Raw genomic sequence first — 20,442 nt, forward strand, 5'->3', positions numbered from 1 at the left:
GGGGCCCGTGGTGACGCGGACGCTAGCGGCAGCCAATAGGGGCCTCCGGTAGCGCGTTCTGAATTGGCGGAGCGAGCCGTAGATGCACAGCGGGGCGGTCGACATGAGGAAGAGGTGCGGGGACCGGAGGACGGCGGGAGAGCCGGGGCGGGGGACGGGGGACGGGGGACGGGGGGGAGGCGGACGGGGAGCCGGGAGGGCGGCGGACGGACGGGCGGGCGGGCGGCGGCGCGGGCTCCCGGCCCCGTCCGGCGGCTGCTGATGGCCGTCGGGCCCCGGTGCCCTCAGTGAGGTGTTGGCGGCCGAGGCCGTGTCGTGCCTGAACCGAGCCATGGCGGCGCTGCGGGACATCTGGGAGGAGATCGGCATCCCCGAGGAGCTGCGCCTGGAGCGCACCGAGACCGTCAAGAAGCACATCAAGGTGAGGGGGGGGCCCGGCCCGGCCCGCCCCGCCCCGCCCCGCCGTCGCTCGCCGCCGGGCCTGTAGCGAGCCACCCCACCCGGCCGGAGCAGCTCGCCCACCAGCACCCTCTCGGTGCCCCCGGGCCCGGCGGCGAGTGCGGGGCTAGCCCGGTCTAGCGGGACCGCCCGGGGGTGTCTGCTTGGGTCCCCTCCCGGCCTGGTGCTGCTGGGCGCCCGCGCTGCCTGCCCCTTCCTCTGGCGCCTTCTGCGCTCGGCCCCAGCGGTGGTGCTGCAGCTGCGGTCCCGCTGGCCTGCCCGGTCTCCCTTCTCCCTCTCCATCCCCGCGGCCTGCGCCTCTAACCGCTCCTGTGCCGCAGAGTCTCCTGGACATGATGGTCTTGGAGGAGCAGAGCCTGAAGGAGCGTCTGTTGAAGAGCATTGCCATGTGTCGGAAGGAGCTTGACACCCTCTGCAGGGAGCTCCAGCTGGACCCCGTTGAGGTGAGGCGTTGCTTTTTACTCCTAGGATCTGGCTGGCAACGGTCTTCTGCCGCCTGGCCTCTGCCCGGGTGCCTCGGTAAGGCTGGAGCGCACAAGGCCTGTTCAAAGCCACTTTTCCTGAGGCTTGGTAGAGCCGAAGGCTTTGTGGCTCCTTGCAGGTTGGGCGCAGGCAGGTGTTTGTGAGGAGGCCGGGTGTCTTGCAGCATCTCGTTTTGTGTAGGGCTGCTGCGTTTGCAACTTCCTGGGGGACATCTTGTCTGGAACTGGGGATTACATCCCAGATCGTTGTTTAAGAAGTCTTAGACGCGGGAGTCAGGCCTGCGAGAGCGGTGGAGAAGAGAGCTGATTTCTGGGTTTTTCTAGGCAGAGGAACAAAGTACCATTCTGCAGATGGAGAAGGATTTGCGTGCCCGCATGGAAGTGATGTTAAAGCAGAAAAGGGACAGGAAGCAGGAGCTGAAAACCCTGCAAGAGCGAGATCAAGACTTGTGCGACATCCTCTGCACAACCCCATTCTGTATTGACAGCAATGCCGTGCCCAGCCTGGAGGACCTGGATCGTTACAGGCGCCACTTGGCCCTCCTGACCGCTGAGAAGGTATGTAGAGAGGGAGCGCAGATCTTGCCAAGGGTGGCACACGGGGTGCTCGCTGGTTTCTAATGCTGCTTTGTCACCTCCAGGAGCAAAGGCGAGAACAGTTTGTCAACAGCAAGCAGCAAATCATCCTCCTCATGGAGGAGCTGGACCACACTCCAGACACAAGATTTGAGCAGGACGTGGTGTGTGAGGACGAGGAAGCCTTCTGTCTGTCTGAGGACAACATTGCTGCCCTCCAGAATCTGCTGCAGCAGGTACGTTGGCACACTGAGGCAGCATTGCTGTGACTGCTGGGGCTGCGGAGGCGGTCGATGGGTCCTGGCAGAAGCTGGCAGTGCGATGTAAAGAGCCACTGCTTGGTGTCCAGCAAGCCTGTGTGTTAGAACATCCTTGCGGGAGCTTTTGCAAGGAGATCTTGGAAGACGAGCGAGTGGCTGTGCTAGGTCCAGCAGAGCAAATGGCCTACAGGTGCCCTTCAGGGCCAGGCTGGGCCGGCGCTGACCTTCTGCTCTCCCTCCTGTAGCTGGAAGCCCGGCGATCCCTGAATGAAGCTGTGTGCACAGAGCTGCGCTCCAGAATCGTTATGCTTTGGGAAAGGCTGCAAGTTCCCGTGGAGGAGAGAGAGTCTTCTGCAGTGCACATGACTGGGTCGAGAGCCAAAACCAGGAAAGCTGTAAGGACCCTCCTGTGCCCTTGGAAGGGTGGGGGTGGGGGTGGGGAGCAGCAGCTCTGGGTTTCTCACTGCTGTTTGCTCAGCCAGAGTGGAGGAGCTGCTTCCCGCAGTCAGGTGCGAGGTGAGTAGGCCAAATCCTGCCCTCCCGGGTGGAGGAGATGAGAGTTGGTGCTGGCGGCTGCCTCATCTTAGAAAGGGACTTATGCAGGGGATAAATCCTGTTGTGCTTCTTTTCTTCTCGCACTGCCTTCTCTGAGTCTGTGCTCTGATCTTGTTGGCAGCTGCAGTTGGAAGTGGACCATCTGGAGAAGCTGAAGCTGCAGAACGTGAAATCTGTGGTTCAGGCAATCCGGGCAGAGCTGGCTGACTACTGGGACAAGTGCTTCTACAGTCAGGAGCAGAAGGAAGGCTTCAGCCCCTATTACGATGGTGGGTGCCGGCCCTTCCCGCTCACTGACCCCCCTGTGGGAGCTGCAGGCTGCCTGCTGGCAGACCAGCTGCTGAGCAGGGCTGCCCTCAGCTCGCAGAGGCGTGGAGGCCGCCTGAACGTGCTGTTGTATCCTCTCCAGAGGACTATACGGAGACCTTGCTTGAGCTCCACGATGCTGAGGTGAGGAAGATGAAGAGCTACTATGAGACACACAAAGATGTGTTTGAGGCTGTCCAGAAATGGGAGGAGAACTGGAAGCTGTTCCTGGAGCTGGAGGTATTGTCTGGGCGGGAACGTGCTCTGCATGGCACAGTGTTAGGTCACTGGGCGGTGTGCACCTCCGCTCCCATGTGCAAAGTGCTGTTGGGAAAGACCGGGGAGGCACTAGGAAACCACAGTGGGTCAGTGAGGGGATGGGGTGCTCTATGTAGAGTGCTGGTGTGGTTTGGGATGGGGGGCGGCGCAGCGGGGATGGCTTCCTCCGGGGACTGTATCCCGTGGGGTGTGTGTTGGGCTGTGAGACTGGGTGGTGTGTTTGGTTCTTTCCTGACCTCCCCTCTGTCCCAGAGGAAAGCCACTGACCCCAGTCGCTACACAAACCGTGGGGGGAATCTGCTGAAAGAAGAGAAGCAGCGAGCGAAGCTGCAGAAGACTCTTTCCAAGGTAGGTTCAGCCCTGGAGAAGAAGCAGTGGTCCTGCATCAGCCTACATATGGCTGACCGAGGAGAAGCGCAGCACTTGGAGCCAGCAAGGGCTGTCTCTGGGCGTGAAGATGCCCACGCAGCCTCTCTACACTGCTCTTGTGTCCTCCTCATCAGCTGCAGGAGGAGCTGGAGAGCAGGGTCCATGCCTGGGAGCAGGAGCACGAGGGGGCTTTCCTGGTGAAGGGGCAGCAGATCATGGAGTACATGAGGGAGCAGTGGCAGCTGTACCACCTGGAGAAAGAGAAGAAGAAACAGGAGCGGGTGAGTGTGAGGCTGAGCGTGCTGCCTCCTGGCCTGGAGGAGCCTCTGCTGCATTGAACACCAGCCTGGTGGTGACCCTGCCCTGTACGGGTGGGGGAACTGCCCCAGCTGCCGCCTGGGGCTCTCTGTCTTCTCACTCTCTGCCTGGAAGTGGCTCTGCATGCGGTCACCCTCCTTTGGCAGCGGGACCGGCGCCCATTGCTATCAGTGTCTGTGTGTGTTTGATCCCCTTTCTGGGTCTCTGCTTGACTCTGGATACTTGTAACTGTTGAAATACCTGCTGCTTGGCCGTGCCATAGACTGTCCGTAGGGCATTGCCCGCTGGCGGAAGCCTGCCCTTCCACTGGCAGCGAGTGGCGAGCAGGCTCTCTGCATAGCCGGCTCTGCGCTGCTCCTCTGCTTGGGTTTGTAAGTGCAGATCTCTCGCACAGCACCTGAAGAAAAGCCACCAGATTAAGGCAGAGATGATGTACGGAAGCACTCCGCGGACACCCGTCAAGCGCCAGGTGCTCGGCCCCCACACGCCTGGCAAAGTAAGGAAGGTAAACTGTTTGTGAAGCAGCGTAGATGTGCTGGGACCCTGCTAGGAGCTGAGCACTGTCGTTAGGTTAGAGACCTGCCTTGTTTTAGGCTGGCCTTGGTCACACGCAGAGACGCAGGGAGGGCTTGGGGTGCTGCGTCAGCCTAGTGGAAGCAGGGAAGGGCTCAGGCCACGGGCACCTCTGCACTCCCTGGGGACAACCAGCCTGTTTGCACTGTGGTGCTCTGGAGGCAGAAGGCTCTGTGCAGCGGGGACTTTCCGCCTTGGTTTCTCTGGCGCGGTGCAGCTGCTGCGTCCTCCCCGTGTGACGTGTGTTCTACTTTTCCCCTCAGCTCAACAGCACTTCCATCTCCAGCACTACACCGAACAGTACCGTTCGTTCAGTTTTTAGGGGAACCATCTACCACTCGCCAATGTCTCGGTTGCCACCTTCTGGAAGGAAGGTAGGAGCTTTCCAGCAGGGTGGGCTGGGGAAGAGATGGGTGAGCTGGGGTGGCACAGCTCAGACTGCTCTCTGTGCTTTGCTGCCTCCCCTGCCAAGCTCCTGGGGTGAGAAGCCCCTGTTAGTCCGTAGCCTGCTGTGTTGAGCTGCCGCGATCCTGGCAGGATACTGCTGGGACCTGAGGAAGGAGGAGGGTAGTAGCAGCACTCAGGAAATCTTCCTCCCACCCAGATTTCTAGCGCAACTCTTCCTCTGTGCTGAGCCTGCTGCCTGGGGGACCTTGAAGACGGGGGCGCGGGGCTGTATACTTCCAGGATCGGAATTTTGCCCCTGAACCCTGCAGGGCTCCTGGAGCTTGAAATTACTCTGGCACCGCAGAGCGACAGGCAGCAGCGCTAGCACAGCTCTCCTAGCTCTACTTGCGTCTTAACTGTCACTTCTTCCCATAGGTTGGCCAGGCTCGGACTCCCAACCACGTGGCTGCGAAGCTCCCCCGTCCCGGACACAGGGAGCAGAACAAGGAGAACGTGCCCCTGCTGAATGGAACCCCCCTGAGCGGTGGGTGCACCCCTACAGCCCCTGCCCAGCGTACACACAGCATTAGTTCTGTTGCCAGCACCTATTCTGAGTTTGCGGTAATTCACCTCTTCTAAACCCCACTCCCCTCGCTGGGCAGCACAGGGGCTGGGCTCCCCCCTCCCAGAGCACCCCACGGGGCGCAGCTCTGCACAGCCTTCCTGCTGTCCCTGCGCAGAGTGGCTGTTCCTGCCAGTGCCCACGGCAGCAGATGTGTTGCTGGCTTTACAGCAAGAACTTAAAAGTGAGGTTTGGTGGCTGAGGCCAAGCGCTGCTCACGTCACGCAGAGGCCCTGAGCAACGCAGTGGGGAACAGACACAAGCACGAGAGAAACCCTGATGTCGGGGACACCTCCCAGCCCCACGCAGGGGCAGAGCTGTACGCGGCCCGTGCCCCCTGGCGCAGCCCCGCTGCGGCGATGCAGCCGCTCTCCCGAGGCGGAACTGTTTCCAGCTGCTCGAGCAAAGTCTCCCACCCGCCCCTGAGGTCAAAGTCACTTGATGCAGTGTGTCCTGGGGATGGAGATGCTCCTCAGCCTTTCCAGGGGCTGCAGTGAGGTGGCCTGGGCAGCTGGCAGCAGCAGTGCTCTGTCGCTGTCCTAACCCCACTCAGGGGGAGGGGAGGGGAGCGGAGGGGAGGGGAGGGGAGGGGAGGGTCTCCTGACCCCCCCCCAGGCAGGGGAAGCCTTTTCCTGCTGCTTGCATGGACTCCTCAGGCACAGGCTCACATGGGACGCTGCTGCTTGTCCCTCCCTGAGCTGAGCCTGCAAAGGGACCTCCGTATCTGTCCAACCTTTTCCGCTGCTCTCTCTACAGCATGCTGGGTGAGCCGAGGCTGGAGAGCTGCTCTCAGCTGATGGGCGGCGCTTTGCTGTCGCTGGCTGGCTGGAGCTCCCTTAGTGGCCTCTGCCCTTCCATCAGCATGGGCTGAGCCCAAGCTCTAACACCTTCTGACAGTAGAAAGCCACGAGCATCCCTTCCTTGTGGCAGCTAAGCCCCTGTGTGGAGTGCCCTGTGTGCCCTGGCTTTCTGGCAGCTGGGCGGTGAGCCCAGGCTTGCGCACAGCCTTGGGGCAGGGAGGCTGCCGCTGTGTGATGGAGGCAGGTTCCTGCTCGGTGTTCCTTTCCTCCGGCAGCCGGGCACAGCTGTCCCTGTCCTGCTTCCCTTCCCTTCACTCAGCGGCAGCCTGTTTGCTTTCTGCTGATCTGGCAGAGTGCTTCCCAGGACAAACAGCCTGCTGCCGAGGGAGGGATGCGGTTCCCAGCCTGGGGCTGTTTGGGCAACAGGTACTCCTGTTTCTGGGAAGCCAAAGGGTTCGGAGCTCTTTCTCAGCTGCTTAATGCTAACTCTTTCCTGCTTGCTTCTGAAGCAAGAGGGGGGTGGGGGCCCAAACAAACAAGCAGGAGCAGCCTGGCTTGCCCTCCTCACTGGCCTGGAGCCATTCCTGCTTTCCCACAGCCATGGAGCAACAGCTCTGTCCTTGCTGCCCCCTCTGTCACCTCATCCCCGTCTCCCGCTTCTTGTTTCCACAGCGTGAACTTTCAAAGGCTTCCAGGTCTGACAGCAGCTCCCACGTCCTGAACTCCACCACCACCACGGCCTTCTGCTGAGGTCCTGCCTGCCGGGCTCGGGCTGCTTGTAGTCGTCGTGAGTTACTGCTCAGGCAGGGCATTACGCAGCTCCCCCCGCGCCAAAGCGTCCCATGCTGTAAGGCTGACTTTTACCTGGGTCCCAGGTGTTACTCTGGCCAGCCTGGCTCTCTGTGGGGCGGGGGGTTCCTGCCTGCCAGGATAGGGTAGGAAAGGGACGTCTTTAAAAACTTGCTTTTATTTGGGGAATTCTTAAAAAGGTTTGTGATTAAAGATTTGAGTATATGGTTGTGTTAGGGTAGCGCGGTGGTGGGGGCTGGCTTCTGCTGCAGCCCGGGTGGCTGGGGTGAGCGTTGGTGCGTGGTTGCAGGGGCTCTGCCTCGCTGAGCATGCTCTGGGACAGACAGGACTTATTCTGGAGGGCTGCCCTCGGTGCCTTTTGTCACGGGCTTTTTTCCTCTCTGTATTTTTGTAGCTATTGCCCATCGGCATCTTCCTTTCTCAACATCTGGTTATGACTAATTTGCACCTTGTTATCACTACAGCCCCCACGTGCTGTTATTTATTCTCCCAGTTCTGCCCCCTTGTTTTATAACTCTGTATATATTGTTCATGAGAATAATAAATACATATATGTGTATATAGCCACTGCTCTCTGTGCGTCTGCGGGGTGACCCGGTGGGGCCTCACAGGGGGGGAGGGTCCGAGGGTCAGGCACGGCTCCAGAGGGGCCCTGTACGCAATGCAAAGCACCACCACAGCCCTTCTGGAAAAGCGGATGTAATACAGTTGTCAGCACTAAGAGTTGCTCTTTATTTGCAGTGGGTAAGGAAAGGGCAGGTTTAGGTTAACCATTGGGAAGCACTTTTTCCCTGTGAGGGGGGTGAGGCACTGGCACAGGTTGCCCAGAGGCTGTCGAGGCCCCATCCCTGGAGGTGTTGAAGGCCGGGCTGGACGTGGCCTTGGGCAACCTGGGCTGGTGGGAGGTGTCCCTGCCTATGGCGGGGGCTTGGAACTCGATGGTCTTCGAGGTCCTTTCCAGCCTAAACCATTCCATGAACTCTTCCCTCGGTGTCGGGTACCAGCCCAGCTCCAGCGTGTGAGTTCAGCGCGCTGTGGGCTAAACCCGGCCCTGTCCTGCCATGGGGGGCTGCCTGCCCCCTCTCTGAGCACAGGGTGGTTGTGTCTTCCTCACCGCAGGCGGCCGTGGTGGTGGGAGGCTTTGGGCCCCTCATGACTCCAGCACGCAGACGTAGGTGGTCCAGGGTCCGCACACCACTTCCTCCACCTGCAGCCCCTCCGCCACCAGGTACTCCACGCGGCGCGGCTGGTCGGAGCTGGCATTGTCCCCGTGTCCCAGCTGCCCGTATTTACCTGCGGACACCACAGTCATGCCACCATGTGGCCCTGGGGCCTCGGCCCTCGCAGGGCGATGCCTCCCAGGCGTTTGGGGGACTGGGAGGAAACACGAGAGCATCCCCATGCCAGGGACCCACGGCAGCGCTCTGCTATGAAACCACAGTGATAAAATAACTCATTACACAGGTAATAGCAGCTGAGGGTAATGAAGCAGAGAAAGAAAAGAGGTCCTGGGGGGTGTTGTACCGTCCCCGAGCAAAGGCATCACTTACCCCAGCCCCAGGTGTAGAGCTCCCCGCCTCCTGCAAACGGGACAGCACCCATCAGCCAGTGCCGGGGGCTGCCAGCCTCCGCTGGCCTCTGGCCTCTGCCCCACCGCGTCCCAGGGAGCCCCGGCCCCCGTCAGCCACCCCCGCCCTGCTCCCGGGCAGCACCGAAAGCGGGGGTGCCACCCGCCGCCCCGCCGGCGAGAGCCGGGCACTCACGTGTGACGACGGCCGTGTGCCGGGACCCGCAGCTGACCTTGCTGACCTCCAGGTCCTGCGGCAGATCCAGCAACGCCGGGAACGCCTGGATGGAAATGAAGGCGGCGTCCTCGGCGGCCGACGGCTCCTGGCGGGGCGTCACAGTATCACAGTATCACAGTATCACAGTATGCTAGGGATTGGAAGGGACCTCAAAAGATCATCTAGTCCAATCCCCCTGTCGGAGCAGGAACACCTAGATGAGGTTGCACAGGAAGGCGTCCAGGCGAGTTTTGAATGTCTCCAGAGAAGGAGACTCCACAACCTCCCTGGGCAGCCTGTTCCAGTGCTCTGTCACCCTCACTGAGAAGAAGTTTCTTCTCAAATTTAAGTGGAACCTCTTGTGTTCCAGCTTGAATCCATTACCCCTTGTCCTATCACTGGTCGCCACTGAGAAGAGCCTGGCTCCATCCTCATGACATTCCCCCTTTATATATTTATAAACGCTAATAAGATCACCCCTCAGTCTCCTCTTCTCCAAACTAAAGAGACCCAGCTCCCTCAGTCTTTCCTCATAAGGGAGATGCTCCACTCCCTTAATCATCTTAGTTGCCCTACGCTGGACTCTCTCCAGCAGCTCTCTGTCCTTCTTGAACTGAGGGGCCCAGAACTGGACACAATATTCCAGATGCGGTCTCACCAGGGCAGAGTAGAGGGGAAGGAGGACCTCTCTCGATCTGCTAACCACCCCCCTTCTAATACAGCCCAGGATGCCATTGGCCTTCTTGGCCACAAGGGCACAGTGCTGGCTCATGGTCATCCTGCTGTCCACCAGGACCCCCAGGTCCCTTTCCTCTACACTGCTCTCTAACAGGTAGCTCCCCATCCTATACTGGAACCTGGGGTTGTTTCTGCCCAGATGTAGGACCCTACACTTTCCCTTGTTGTATTTCATTAAGTTATTCCCTGCCCAAATCTCCAGCCTGTCCAAGTCTCTCTGGATGGCAGCACAGCCCTCTGGCGTGTCAGCCACTCCTCCTAGCTTAGTGTCATCAGCAAACTTGCTGATAGTACACTCAATTCCCTCATCTAAATCATTAATGAATATATTGAATAATATGGGCCCCAGTACCGACCCTTGAGGCACTCCGCTGGTTACCGGCCTCCAACTGGACTCTGCCCCATTGACTACGACTCTCTGGCTTCTCTCCTTCAGCCAGTTCGCAGTCCACCTAATTATCCGGTCATCCAGTCCACACTTCCTCAGTTTAGCCATGAGGATGCTGTGGGAGACCGTGTCAAATGCTTTACTGAAGTCAAGGTAGACCACATCCACCGCTCTGCCATCATCCATCCACCTCGTTATTTCCTCATAAAAGGCTATGAGGTTGGTCAAGCATGACTTCCCCTTGGAAAAGCCATGCTGACTGCCCCTAATAACCCTCTTATCCTTGATATGCCTTGAGAGGGCACCAAGTCAGCTCAGCGTCCCCTGGGGAAGAGCTGACCCTCAGCCCCTGCGAGTGACCTGGTCCCACCAGGCTTGAACCACACCAGTCCCGCACCGTGCCGCCGGGTCCCCGGCCCGACCAGCAGACAGACAGACAGACATCTCTACTAGATGGCCAGAAGGTTGAAGGAGGTCATTCTCCCCCTCTGCTCTGCACTGGTGAGGCCACAACTGGAATACTGTGTCCAGTTCGGGGCTCCCCAGTTCAAGAGGGACAGGGAACTGCTGGAGAGGGTCCAGCGAAGGGCAACTAAGATGATGGAGGGATCGGAGCATCTCCCGTATGAGGAAAGGGGACTCTTTAGCCTGGAGAAGAGAGGGCTGAGGGGAGACCTTATTAATGCTTACAAGTATCTAAAGGGTGGGCTGAAGGAGGATGGAGCCAGGCTCTTTTCAGTGGTTCCCAGGGACAGGACGGGGGGCGATGGGCACAAGCTGGAACATAGGAAGTTCCGTTCAAATACACGGAAACACTTCTTTACGGTTCGGGTGGCAGAGCACCGGCACAGTCTGCCCAGGGAGGGGGGAGTCCCCTTCTCTGGAGGTTTTCAAGACCCTCCTGGATGCAGTCCTGAGGGATGTGCTCCGGGCACTCCTGCTTTGGCAGGGGAGTGGGGCTGGATGGTCTCTAGAGGTCCCTTCCAGCTCTGAAACTCCGTGATCTCCCACACCCCACTGCCCTCCAGCCCTCGCCCCTCCTGCCTGCTGCTGCCCGTGCTGCTGCTGCCACTACCACCCCATCACCCCGCACCGGGGCCGTGTCCCAAATGCGGGGGGTGCAGTGGGGGCGCAGGGCCCAGGCTCGGCGGGGGGGAGGATGGTGCCCCTGCGCCCTGGTGCCAGGCCGCGGGGTGTCTCGGTTGCCCCGGTGCGCAGCGGGCCGGGCGGGCAGGTTGCGGCATGCAAGGCTGCAATTCGGTAGCAGCTGCACAACGTGTGAGATGGGAGTCTGTGCTGTCACGGGGAGAGACACAACGCCGAATTAATAACTGTGGTCCCAAATAGGGTCAAGTTTCATTCTGAGCGGGCTTGTGCGAGCTGTTGCTTCTGAGCTGGCTGGAAGCACATGGCAACCGTGGGCGCTGCAGGCACCGAGCCTGTCCCCAGAGATGGTGCTGCAAACGGGGCAGCAGGACTGGCAGGCACCGCTGGCGTTTCTCTTCTAGAGCCAGCAGCTCTGCACATCCCTCTTAATCCAGAGGCTCTGAGCTGTTTCTCCTTGGCTTGTTTTCCAGGAAAGATCACAGATGCGTTTAATTCTTTGGCCAGGAGGAGCAATTTTCGAGCCATAAGCAAGAAACTGGGGTTGGTATGTCCTTATGGGGCTGCTGGCCTGCTGCTCTGCCCGTGTCCCCGCTGGTGCCAGAAGAGCTCTGGTCAGTCTGTGCCCGTGCCCGGCTCTCCAGGCTGGGCACCCCTAGAGACACACGCTGCATGGGGCCAGAGCTGCTGCCGCCGCTCCAGGCGGTGGAGGGGCTTCTCCCAAGGACAGGGGGACACTACGGGCTTCCCGGTCAGCCCCGGCGCTTCGGCCATGCGGGGGCTGGGGCTCACCTCACCCCCTGCGAACGCTGCAGCCCCGCTCCAGGACTGGTGCTGGCTGCGTGCAGCTGCCTGGGCACTGGGGGACGCAGCTCCATGGCCTTAGTCCAGGGGAGAGGTGACATGTCCATCCCTGGCCCTCCGACGCACAGCCTGCACGGGCTGTGTATTTGGGCATGGGGCGGCAGGGCAGGAGGTGGGGGCAGAGGCTTGCTCTGAGTGTCTGTCCCTCCCTATCCGCCCACACCTCTGGGGGGGTCGGTGAAGCCCGGAGCACGCTGGTCCTGTACCCGGAGTATCGCATGTCTCTGCAGATCCCCCGGGTGGACGGAGAGTACGACCTGAAGATGCCTCGGGACATGGCTTATGTGTTCAGCGGCGCCTACGTCCCCCTGAGCTGCAAGATCATTAAGCAGGTGAGGCCACCTGTCGCTGGGGAGCACAGAGTGTGTCCCCCCGAGCCCCAGCCCCCTTTCGGGGGGTTCGGTGGGGGTCCCTCCACCTGGGGCGGGGGCTGGCAGTGCCCCCACAGGGCCTGAGCCTGACCCCCTTGCCCCGTCCCTCAGGTACTGGAGCGCCAGGGCTGGCTGGGGCTGGAGGAAGTCGTGCGGCTGCTCAACGGCAATGAGTTTTCCATCTCGGGTAGGGCCAGAGCTGGGCTGGGGGGCAGGCGGGCCTGGGGCTGGTGGGTTCGACAGCGTTCTGCCCCATCCAGACAGCACCGTGGAAGACAACCCTGCCTGGGAGTCCCAGCGCGTCATCCTCGCCGTCTTCCTGGGGGGCTGCACCTTCTCTGAAATCGCTGCTCTTCGGTTTTTGGGGAAGGAGAGAGGTAAGGGCTGCGGGAGGGGACATGGACTGCTGCCCGCCGAGGGGCAGTGAGTGGGCAGGAGCTCTGGGGATTCCCATGGTCACGGTGTAAAGCCGAGTGGTGGCCACATGCGGTGTCGGTGGTGGCTGACCCCTGGGAAGGGGGTGCCGAGATCCCGGCCCCCCCTGGGAACAGCCCAGCCCTCGGCCAGGAGCACCGTCTCTGCCCCACGGCGCGGCCGGGGCTGGCGGGGGACACTGGCAGGGCCTCTCCCCGCAGGGTGCAAGTTCATCTTCCTGACCACGGCCATCACCAACAGCGCCCGGATGATGGAGGCCATGATCGAGGCCAAGGCCTGAGGCCCGGAGGGGGCTGGGGGGGGCTCTGACGCCCTCCAACCCCCACCCACCCCCCCATCCCCTTCGTGCCAATAAACATCTCTCCCGGGACGGATCCGGCTGCGGCTCGGCTCGGCTCGGCTCGGGGGCGGGCGGGGGTCCCGCGGGGGCAGGAGGGGGTCCGGGCCGGGGGAGGGGCCCAGGGCCGTGCGGGACGGGTCGCCCCTGGCCCCGGCGGCGGCCCCGCACATGCGCAGTGGCGCTCAGGCACCGCCCAGGGTTGTTGGGGGGGGCCACCCGCGCGAGGTCACGTGGTCGCCGTCAAATACCGAGCGCGCGCCCAGCGCCTGGCGTAGTGCCGTTACGCGTAACCACACGGCGCTGCCGGTCTCGCTTGTGATTGGTTAGAAACCCCGAAGGCTTCTCGCTGCCATTGGCTAGCGGCCGGCTTGGGGCGGGGCAGAAAAAACTTAACTGAGAGGGCGCGGCCCGAGCGGCGGTTGTGGGCGGGGCCCGTGGTGACGCGGACGCTAGCGGCAGCCAATAGGGGCTTCCGGTAGCGCGTTCTGAATTGGCGGAGCGAGCCGTAGATGCACAGCGGGGCGGTCGACATGAGGAAGAGGTGCGGGGACCGGAGGACGGCGGGAGGGCCGGGACGGGGGACGGGGGACGGGAGGGAGGGGGACGGGGAGCCGGGAGGGCGGCGGACGGGGAGCCGGGAGGGCGGCGGACGGGCGGGCGGGCGGCGGCGCGGGCTCCCGGCCCCGTCCGGCGGCTGCTGATGGCCGGCGGGCCCCGGTGCCCTCAGTGAGGTGTTGGCGGCCGAGGCCGTGTCGTGCCTGAACCGAGCCATGGCGGCGCTGCGGGACATCTGGGAGGAGATCGGCATCCCCGAGGAGCTGCGCCTGGAGCGCACCGAGACCGTCAAGAAGCACATCAAGGTGAGGGGGGGGGCCCGGCCCGCCCCGCCGTCGCTCGCCGCCGGGCCTGTAGCGAGCCACCCCACCCGGCCGGAGCAGCTCGCCCACAAGCACCCTCTCGGTGCCCCCGGGCCCGGCGGCGAGTGCGGGGCTAGCCCGGTCTAGCGGGACCGCCCGGGGGTGTCTGCTTGGGTCCCCTCCCGGCCTGGTGCTGCTGGGCGCCCGCGCTGCCTGCCCCTTCCTCTGGCGCCTTCTGCGCTCGGCCCCAGCGGTGGTGCTGCAGCTGCGGTCCCGCTGGCCTGCCCGGTCTCCCTTCTCCCTCTCCATCCCCGCGGCCTGCGCCTCTAACCGCTCCTGTGCCGCAGAGTCTCCTGGACATGATGGTCTTGGAGGAGCAGAGCCTGAAGGAGCGTCTGTTGAAGAGCATTGCCATGTGTCGGAAGGAGCTTGACACCCTCTGCAGGGAGCTCCAGCTGGACCCCGTTGAGGTGAGGCGTTGCTTTTTACTCCTAGGATCTGGCTGGCAACGGTCTTCTGCCGCCTGGCCTCTGCCCGGGTGCCTCGGTGAGGCTGGAGCGCACAAGGCCTGTTCAAAGCCACTTTTCCTGAGGCTTGGTAGAGCCGAAGGCTTTGTGGCTCCTTGCAGGTTGGGCGCAGGCAGGTGTTTGTGAGGAGGCCGGGTGTCTTGCAGCATCTCGTTTTGTGTAGGGCTGCTGCGTTTGCAACTTCCTGGGGGACATCTTGTTTGGAACTGGGGATTACATCCCAGGTCTTTGTTTAAGAAGCCTTAGACGCGGGAGTCAGGCCTGCGAGAGCGGTGGAGAAGAGAGCTGATTTCTGGGTTTTTCTAGGCAGAGGAACAAAGTACCATTCTGCAGATGGAGAAGGACTTGCGTGCCCGCATGGAGGTGATGTTAAAGCAGAAAAGGGACAGGAAGCAGGAGCTGAAAACCCTGCAAGAGCGAGATCAAGACTTGTGCGACATCCTCTGCACAACCCCGTTCTGTATTGACAGCAATGCCGTGCCCAGCCTGGAGGACCTGGATCGTTACAGGCGCCACTTGGCCCTCCTGACCGCTGAGAAGGTATGCAGAGAGGGAGCGCAGATCTTGCCAAGGGTGGCACACGGGGTGCTCGCTGGTTTCTAATGCTGCTTTGTCACCTCCAGGAGCAAAGGCGAGAACAGTTTGTCAACAGCAAGCAGCAAATCATCCTCCTCATGGAGGAGCTGGACCACACTCCAGACACAAGATTTGAGCAGGACGTGGTGTGTGAGGACGAGGAAGCCTTCTGTCTGTCTGAGGACAACATTGCTGCCCTCCAGAATCTGCTGCAGCAGGTACGTTGGCACACTGAGGCAGCATTGCTGTGACTGCTGGGGCTGCGGAGGCGGTCGATGGGTCCTGGCAGAAGCTGGCAGTGCGATGTAAAGAGCCACTGCTTGGTGTCCAGCAAGCCTGTGTGTTAGAACATCCTTGCGGGAGCTTTTGCAAGGAGATCTTGGAAGACGAGCGAGTGGCTGTGCTAGGTCCAGCAGAGCAAATGGCCTACAGGTGCCCTTCAGGGCCAGGCTGGGCCGGCGCTGACCTTCTGCTCTCCCTCCTGTAGCTGGAAGCCCGGCGATCCCTGAATGAAGCTGTGTGCACAGAGCTGCGCTCCAGAATCGTTATGCTTTGGGAAAGGCTGCAAGTTCCCGTGGAGGAGAGAGAGTCTTCTGCAGTGCACATGACTGGGTCGAGAGCCAAAACCAGGAAAGCTGTAAGGACCCGCCTGTGCCCTTGGAAGGGCAAGGGTGGGCGTGGGGGTGGGGAGCAGCAGCTCTGGGTTTCTCACTGCTGTTTGCTCAGCCAGAGTGGAGGAGCTGCTTCCCGCAGTCAGGTGCGAGGTGAGCAGGCCAAATCCTGCCCTCCCGGGTGGAGGAGATGAGAGTTGGTGCTGGCGGCTGCCTCATCTTAGAAAGGGACTTATGCAGGGGATAAATCCTGTTGTGCTTCTTTTCTTCTCGCACTGCCTTCTCTGAGTCTGTGCTCTGATCTTGTTGGCAGCTGCAGTTGGAAGTGGACCATCTGGAGAAGCTGAAGCTGCAGAACGTGAAATCTGTGGTTCAGGCAATCCGGGCAGAGCTGGCTGACTACTGGGACAAGTGCTTCTACAGTCAGGAGCAGAAGGAAGGCTTCAGCCCCTATTACGATGGTGGGTGCCGGCCCTTCCCGCTCACTGACCCCCCTGTGGGAGCTGCAGGCTGCCTGCTGGCAGACCAGCTGCTGAGCAGGGCTGCCCTCAGCTCGCAGAGGCGTGGAGGCCGCCTGAACGTGCTGTTGTATCCTCTCCAGAGGACTATACGGAGACCTTGCTTGAGCTCCACGATGCTGAGGTGAGGAAGATGAAGAGCTACTATGAGACACACAAAGATGTGTTTGAGGCTGTCCAGAAATGGGAGGAGAACTGGAAGCTGTTCCTGGAGCTGGAGGTATTGTCTGGGCGGGAACGTGCTCTGCATGGCACAGTGTTAGGTCACTGGGCGGTGTGCACCTCCGCTCCCATGTGCAAAGTGCTGTTGGGAAAGACCGGGGAGGCACTAGGAAACCACAGTGGGTCAGTGAGGGGATGGGGTGCTGTATGTAGAGTGCTGGTGTGGTTTGGGATGGGGGGCTGCGCAGCGGGGATGGCTTCCTCCGGGGGCTGTATCCCGTGGGGTGTGTGTTGGGCTGTGAGACTGGGTGGTGTGTTTGGTTCTTTCCTGACCTCCCCTCTGTCCCAGAGGAAAGCCACTGACCCCAGTCGCTACACAAACCGTGGGGGGAATCTGCTGAAAGAAGAGAAGCAGCGAGCGAAGCTGCAGAAGACTCTTTCCAAGGTAAGTTCAGCCCTGGAGAAGAAGCAGTGGTCCTGCATCAGCCTACATATGGCTGACCGAGGAGAAGCGCAGCACTTGGAGCCAGCAAGGGCTGTCTCTGGGCGTGAAGATGCCCACGCAGCCTCTCTACACTGCTCTTGTGTCCTCCTCATCAGCTGCAGGAGGAGCTGGAGAGCAGGGTCCATGCCTGGGAGCAGGAGCACGAGGGGGCTTTCCTGGTGAAGGGGCAGCAGATCATGGAGTACGTGAGGGAGCAGTGGCAGCTGTACCACCTGGAGAAAGAGAAGAAGAAACAGGAGCGGGTGAGTGTGAGGCTGAGCGTGCTGCCTCCTGGCCTGGAGGAGCCTCTGCTGCGTTGAACACCAGCCTGGTGGTGACCCTGCCCTGTACGGGTGGGGGAACTGCCCCAGCTGCCGCCTGGGGCTCTCTGTCTTCTCACTCTCTGCCTGGAAGTGGCTCTGCATGCGGTCACCTTCCTTTGGCAGCGGGACCGGCGCCCATTGCTATCAGTGTCTGTGTGTGTTTGATCCCCTTTCTGGGTCTCTGCTTGACTCTGGATACTTGTAACTGTTGAAATACCTGCTGCTTGGCCGTGCCATAGACTGTCCGTAGGGCATTGCCTGCTGGCGGAAGCCTGCCCTTCCACTGGCAGCGAGTGGCGAGCAGGCGCTCTGCATAGCCGGCTCTGCACTGCTCCTCTGCTTGGGTTTGTAAGTGCAGATCTCTCGCACAGCACCTGAAGAAAAGCCACCAGATTAAGGCAGAGATGATGTACGGAAGCACTCCGCGGACACCCGTCAAGCGCCAGGTGCTCGGCCCCCACACGCCTGGCAAAGTAAGGAAGGTAAACTGTTTGTGAAGCAGCGTAGATGTGCTGGGACCCTGCTAGGACTGAGCACTGTCGTTAGGTTAGAGACCTGCCTTGTTTTAGGCTGGCCTTGGTCGCACGCAGAGACGCAGGGAGGGCTTGGGGTGCTGCGTCAGCCTAGTGGAAGCAGGGAAGGGCTCAGGCCACGGGCACCTCTGCACTCCCTGGGGACAACCAGCCTGTTTGCACTGTGGTGCTCTGGAGGCAGAAGGCTCTGTGCAGCAGGGACTTTCCGCCTTGGTTTATCTGGCGCGGTGCAGCTGCTGCGTCCTCCCCGTGTGACGTGTGTTCTACTTTTCCCCTCAGCTCAACAGCACTTCCATCTCCAGCACTACACCGAACAGTACCGTTCGTTCAGTTTTTAGGGGAACCATCTACCACTCGCCAATGTCTCGGTTGCCACCTTCTGGAAGGAAGGTAGGAGCTTTCCAGCAGGGTGGGCTGGGGAAGAGATGGGTGAGCTGGGGTGGCACAGCTCAGACTGCTCTCTGTGCTTTGCTGCCTCCCCTGCCAAGCTCCTGGGGTGAGAAGCCCCTGTTAGTCCGTAGCCTGCTGTGTTGAGCTGCCGTGATCCTGGCAGGATACTGCTGGGACCTGAGGAAGGAGGAGGGTAGTAGCAGCACTCAGGAAATCTTCCTCCCACCCAGATTTCTAGCGCAACTCTTCCTCTGTGCTGAGCCTGCTGCCTGGGGGACCTTGAAGACGGGGGCGCGGGGCTGTATACTTCCAGGATCGGAATTTTGCCCCTGAACCCTGCAGGGCTCCTGGAGCTTGAAATTACTCTGGCACCGCAGAGCGACAGGCAGCAGCGCTAGCACAGCTCTCCTAGCTCTACTTGCGTCTTAACTGTCACTTCTTCCCATAGGTTGGCCACGCTCGGACTCCCAACCACGTGGCTGCGAAGCTCCCCCGTCCCGGACACAGGGAGCAGAACAAGGAGAACGTGCCCCTGCTGAATGGAACCCCCCTGAGCGGTGGGTGCACCCCTACAGCCCCTGCCCAGCGTACACACAGCATTAGTTCTGTTGCCAGCACCTATTCTGAGTTTGCGGTAATTCACCTCTTCTAAACCCCACTCCCCTCGCTGGGCAGCACAGGGGCTGGGCTCCCCCCTCCCAGAGCACCCCACGGGGCGCAGCTCTGCACAGCCTTCCTGCTGTCCCTGCGCAGAGTGGCTGTTCCTGCCAGTGCCCACGGCAGCAGATGTGTTGCTGGCTTTACAGCAAGAACTTAAAAGTGAGGTTTGGTGGCTGAGGCCAAGCGCTGCTCACGTCACGCAGAGGCCCTGAGCAACACAGTGGGGAACAGACACAAGCACGAGAGAAACCCTGATGTCGGGGACACCTCCCAGCCCCACGCAGGGGCAGAGCTGTACGCGGCCCGTGCCCCCTGGCGCAGCCCCGCTGCGGCGATGCAGCCGCTCTCCCGAGGCGGAACTGTCTCCAGCTGCTCGAGCAAAGTCTCCCACCCGCCCCTGAGGTCAAAGTCACTTGATGCAGTGTGTCCTGGGGGTGGTGATGCTCCTCAGCCTTTCCAGGGGCTGCAGTGAGGTGGCCTGGGCAGCTGGCAGCAGCAGTGCTCTGTCGCTGTCCTAACCCCACTCAGGGGGAGGGGAGGGGAATAGGGGAGGGGAGGGTCTCCTGACCCCCCCCCCAGGCAGGGGAAGCCTTTTCCTGCTGCTTGCATGGACTCCTCAGGCACAGGCTCACATGGGACGCTGCTGCTTGTCCCTCCCTGAGCTGAGCCTGCAAAGGGACCTCCGTATCTGTCCAACCTTTTCCGTTGCTCTCTCTACAGCATGCTGGGTGAGCCGAGGCTGGAGAGCTGCTCTCAGCTGATGGGCGGCGCTTTGCTGTTGCTGGCTGGCTGGAGCTCCCTTAGTGGCCTCTGCCCTTCCATCAGCATGGGCTGAGCCCAAGCTCTAACACCTTCTGACAGTAGAAAGCCACGAGCATCCCTTCCTTGTGGCAGCTAAGCCCCTGTGTGGAGTGCCCTGTGTGCCCTGGCTTTCTGGCAGCTGGGCGGTGAGCCCAGGCTTGCGCACAGCCTTGGGGCAGGGAGGCTGCCGCTGTGTGATGGAGGCAGGTTCCTGCTCGGTGTTCCTTTCCTCCGGCAGCCGGGCACAGCTGTCCCTGTCCTGCTTCCCTTCCCTTCACTCAGCGGCAGCCTGTTTGCTTTCTGCTGATCTGGCAGAGTGCTTCCCAGGACAAACAGCCTGCTGCCGAGGGAGGGATGCGGTTCCCAGCCTGGGGCTGTTTGGGCAACAGGTACTCCTGTTTCTGGGAAGCCAAAGGGTTCGGAGCTCTTTCTCAGCTGCTTAATGCTAACTCTTTCCTGCTTGCTTCTGAAGCAAGAGGGGGGTGGGGGCCCAAACAAACAAGCAGGAGCAGCCTGGCTTGCCCTCCTCACTGGCCTGGAGCCATTCCTGCTTTCCCACAGCCATGGAGCAACAGCTCTGTCCTTGCTGCCCCCTCTGTCACCTCATCCCCGTCTCCCGCTTCTTGTTTCCACAGCGTGAACTTTCAAAGGCTTCCAGGTCTGACAGCAGCTCCCACGTCCTGAACTCCACCACCACCACGGCCTTCTGCTGAGGTCCTGCCTGCCGGGCTCAGGCTGCTTGTAGTCGTCGTGAGTTACTGCTCAGGCAGGGCATTACGCAGCTCCCCCCGCGCCAAAGCGTCCCATGCTGTAAGGCTGACTTTTACCTGGGTCCCAGGTGTTACTCTGGCCAGCCTGGCTCTCTGTGGGGCGGGGGGTTCCTGCCTGCCAGGATAGGGTAGGAAAGGGACGTCTTTAAAAACTTGCTTTTATTTGGGGAATTCTTAAAAAGGTTTGTGATTAAAGATTTGAGTATATGGTTGTGTTAGGGTAGCGCAGCGGTGGGGGCTGGCTTCTGCTGCAGCCCGGGTGGCTGGGGTGAGCGTTGGTGCGTGGTTGCAGGGGCTCTGCCTCGCTGAGCATGCTCTGGGACAGACAGGACTTATTCTGGAGGGCTGCCCTCGGTGCCTTTTGTCACGGGCTTTTTTCCTCTCCGTATTTTTGTAGCTATTGCCCATCG

At 61.1% G+C, this 20,442-nt stretch overlaps 4 protein-coding genes across 4 annotated transcripts; 3 read left to right on the plus strand and 1 right to left on the minus strand.

Moving 5' to 3' along the window:
* The first annotated feature begins 68 nt into the window (after window positions 1-68).
* Window positions 69-7,359, plus strand: LOC309676263 (protein regulator of cytokinesis 1-like). The gene is made up of 14 exons (XM_082488774.1): window positions 69-114; window positions 289-421; window positions 780-902; window positions 1,266-1,499; window positions 1,583-1,753; window positions 2,023-2,172; window positions 2,454-2,601; window positions 2,742-2,878; window positions 3,170-3,265; window positions 3,421-3,567; window positions 3,999-4,109; window positions 4,441-4,551; window positions 5,000-5,185; window positions 6,659-7,359. Exons 1-14 carry the CDS (start codon window positions 83-85, stop codon window positions 6,734-6,736), a joined length of 1,857 nt encoding a protein of 618 aa, XP_082344900.1. The 5' UTR covers window positions 69-82; the 3' UTR covers window positions 6,737-7,359.
* Window positions 7,360-7,511: 152 nt separating this feature from the next.
* LOC309676120 (RCC1 domain-containing protein 1-like) lies at window positions 7,512-10,150 on the minus strand (the record flags this gene model as incomplete). The annotated part of the gene is made up of 4 exons (XM_082488601.1): window positions 7,512-8,089; window positions 8,347-8,376; window positions 8,560-8,686; window positions 10,067-10,150. The coding sequence occupies 4 exons, from the start codon at window positions 10,148-10,150 to the stop codon at window positions 7,947-7,949; spliced, it is 384 nt and encodes a 127-aa protein (XP_082344727.1). The 3' UTR covers window positions 7,512-7,946.
* A 798-nt stretch (window positions 10,151-10,948) lies between these two features.
* Window positions 10,949-12,843, plus strand: LOC309676121 (vacuolar protein sorting-associated protein 33B-like; the record flags this gene model as incomplete). The annotated part of the gene is made up of 6 exons (XM_082488602.1): window positions 10,949-10,982; window positions 11,284-11,357; window positions 11,905-12,006; window positions 12,157-12,232; window positions 12,306-12,422; window positions 12,681-12,843. The coding sequence occupies 6 exons, from the start codon at window positions 10,949-10,951 to the stop codon at window positions 12,758-12,760; spliced, it is 483 nt and encodes a 160-aa protein (XP_082344728.1). The 3' UTR covers window positions 12,761-12,843.
* Window positions 12,844-13,315: 472 nt separating this feature from the next.
* LOC309676498 (protein regulator of cytokinesis 1-like) lies at window positions 13,316-19,975 on the plus strand (the record flags this gene model as incomplete). The annotated part of the gene is made up of 14 exons (XM_082489050.1): window positions 13,316-13,361; window positions 13,548-13,680; window positions 14,025-14,147; window positions 14,511-14,744; window positions 14,828-14,998; window positions 15,268-15,417; window positions 15,705-15,852; window positions 15,993-16,129; window positions 16,421-16,516; window positions 16,672-16,818; window positions 17,250-17,360; window positions 17,691-17,801; window positions 18,250-18,435; window positions 19,898-19,975. Exons 1-14 carry the CDS (start codon window positions 13,330-13,332, stop codon window positions 19,973-19,975), a joined length of 1,857 nt encoding a protein of 618 aa, XP_082345176.1. The 5' UTR covers window positions 13,316-13,329.
* Window positions 19,976-20,442: the final 467 nt, after the last annotated feature.

The sequence above is a fragment of the Vanellus vanellus genome, assembly GCF_965231255.1.
Source record: "Vanellus vanellus genome assembly, chromosome: 11".
NCBI classification, from domain to species: domain Eukaryota; kingdom Metazoa; phylum Chordata; class Aves; order Charadriiformes; family Charadriidae; genus Vanellus; species Vanellus vanellus.

Coding starts and splice junctions, on each gene's coding strand:
- LOC309676263 (XM_082488774.1), top strand. CDS start 83: ATGCACAGCGGGGCGGTCGACATGAGGAAGAG. Junction 2,173..2,453: donor GAGCCAAAACCAGGAAAGCT/GTAAGGACCCTC, acceptor TCTTGTTGGCAG/CTGCAGTTGGAAGTGGACCA. Junction 5,186..6,658: donor GCACCTATTCTGAGTTTGCG/GTAATTCACCTC, acceptor TTGTTTCCACAG/CGTGAACTTTCAAAGGCTTC.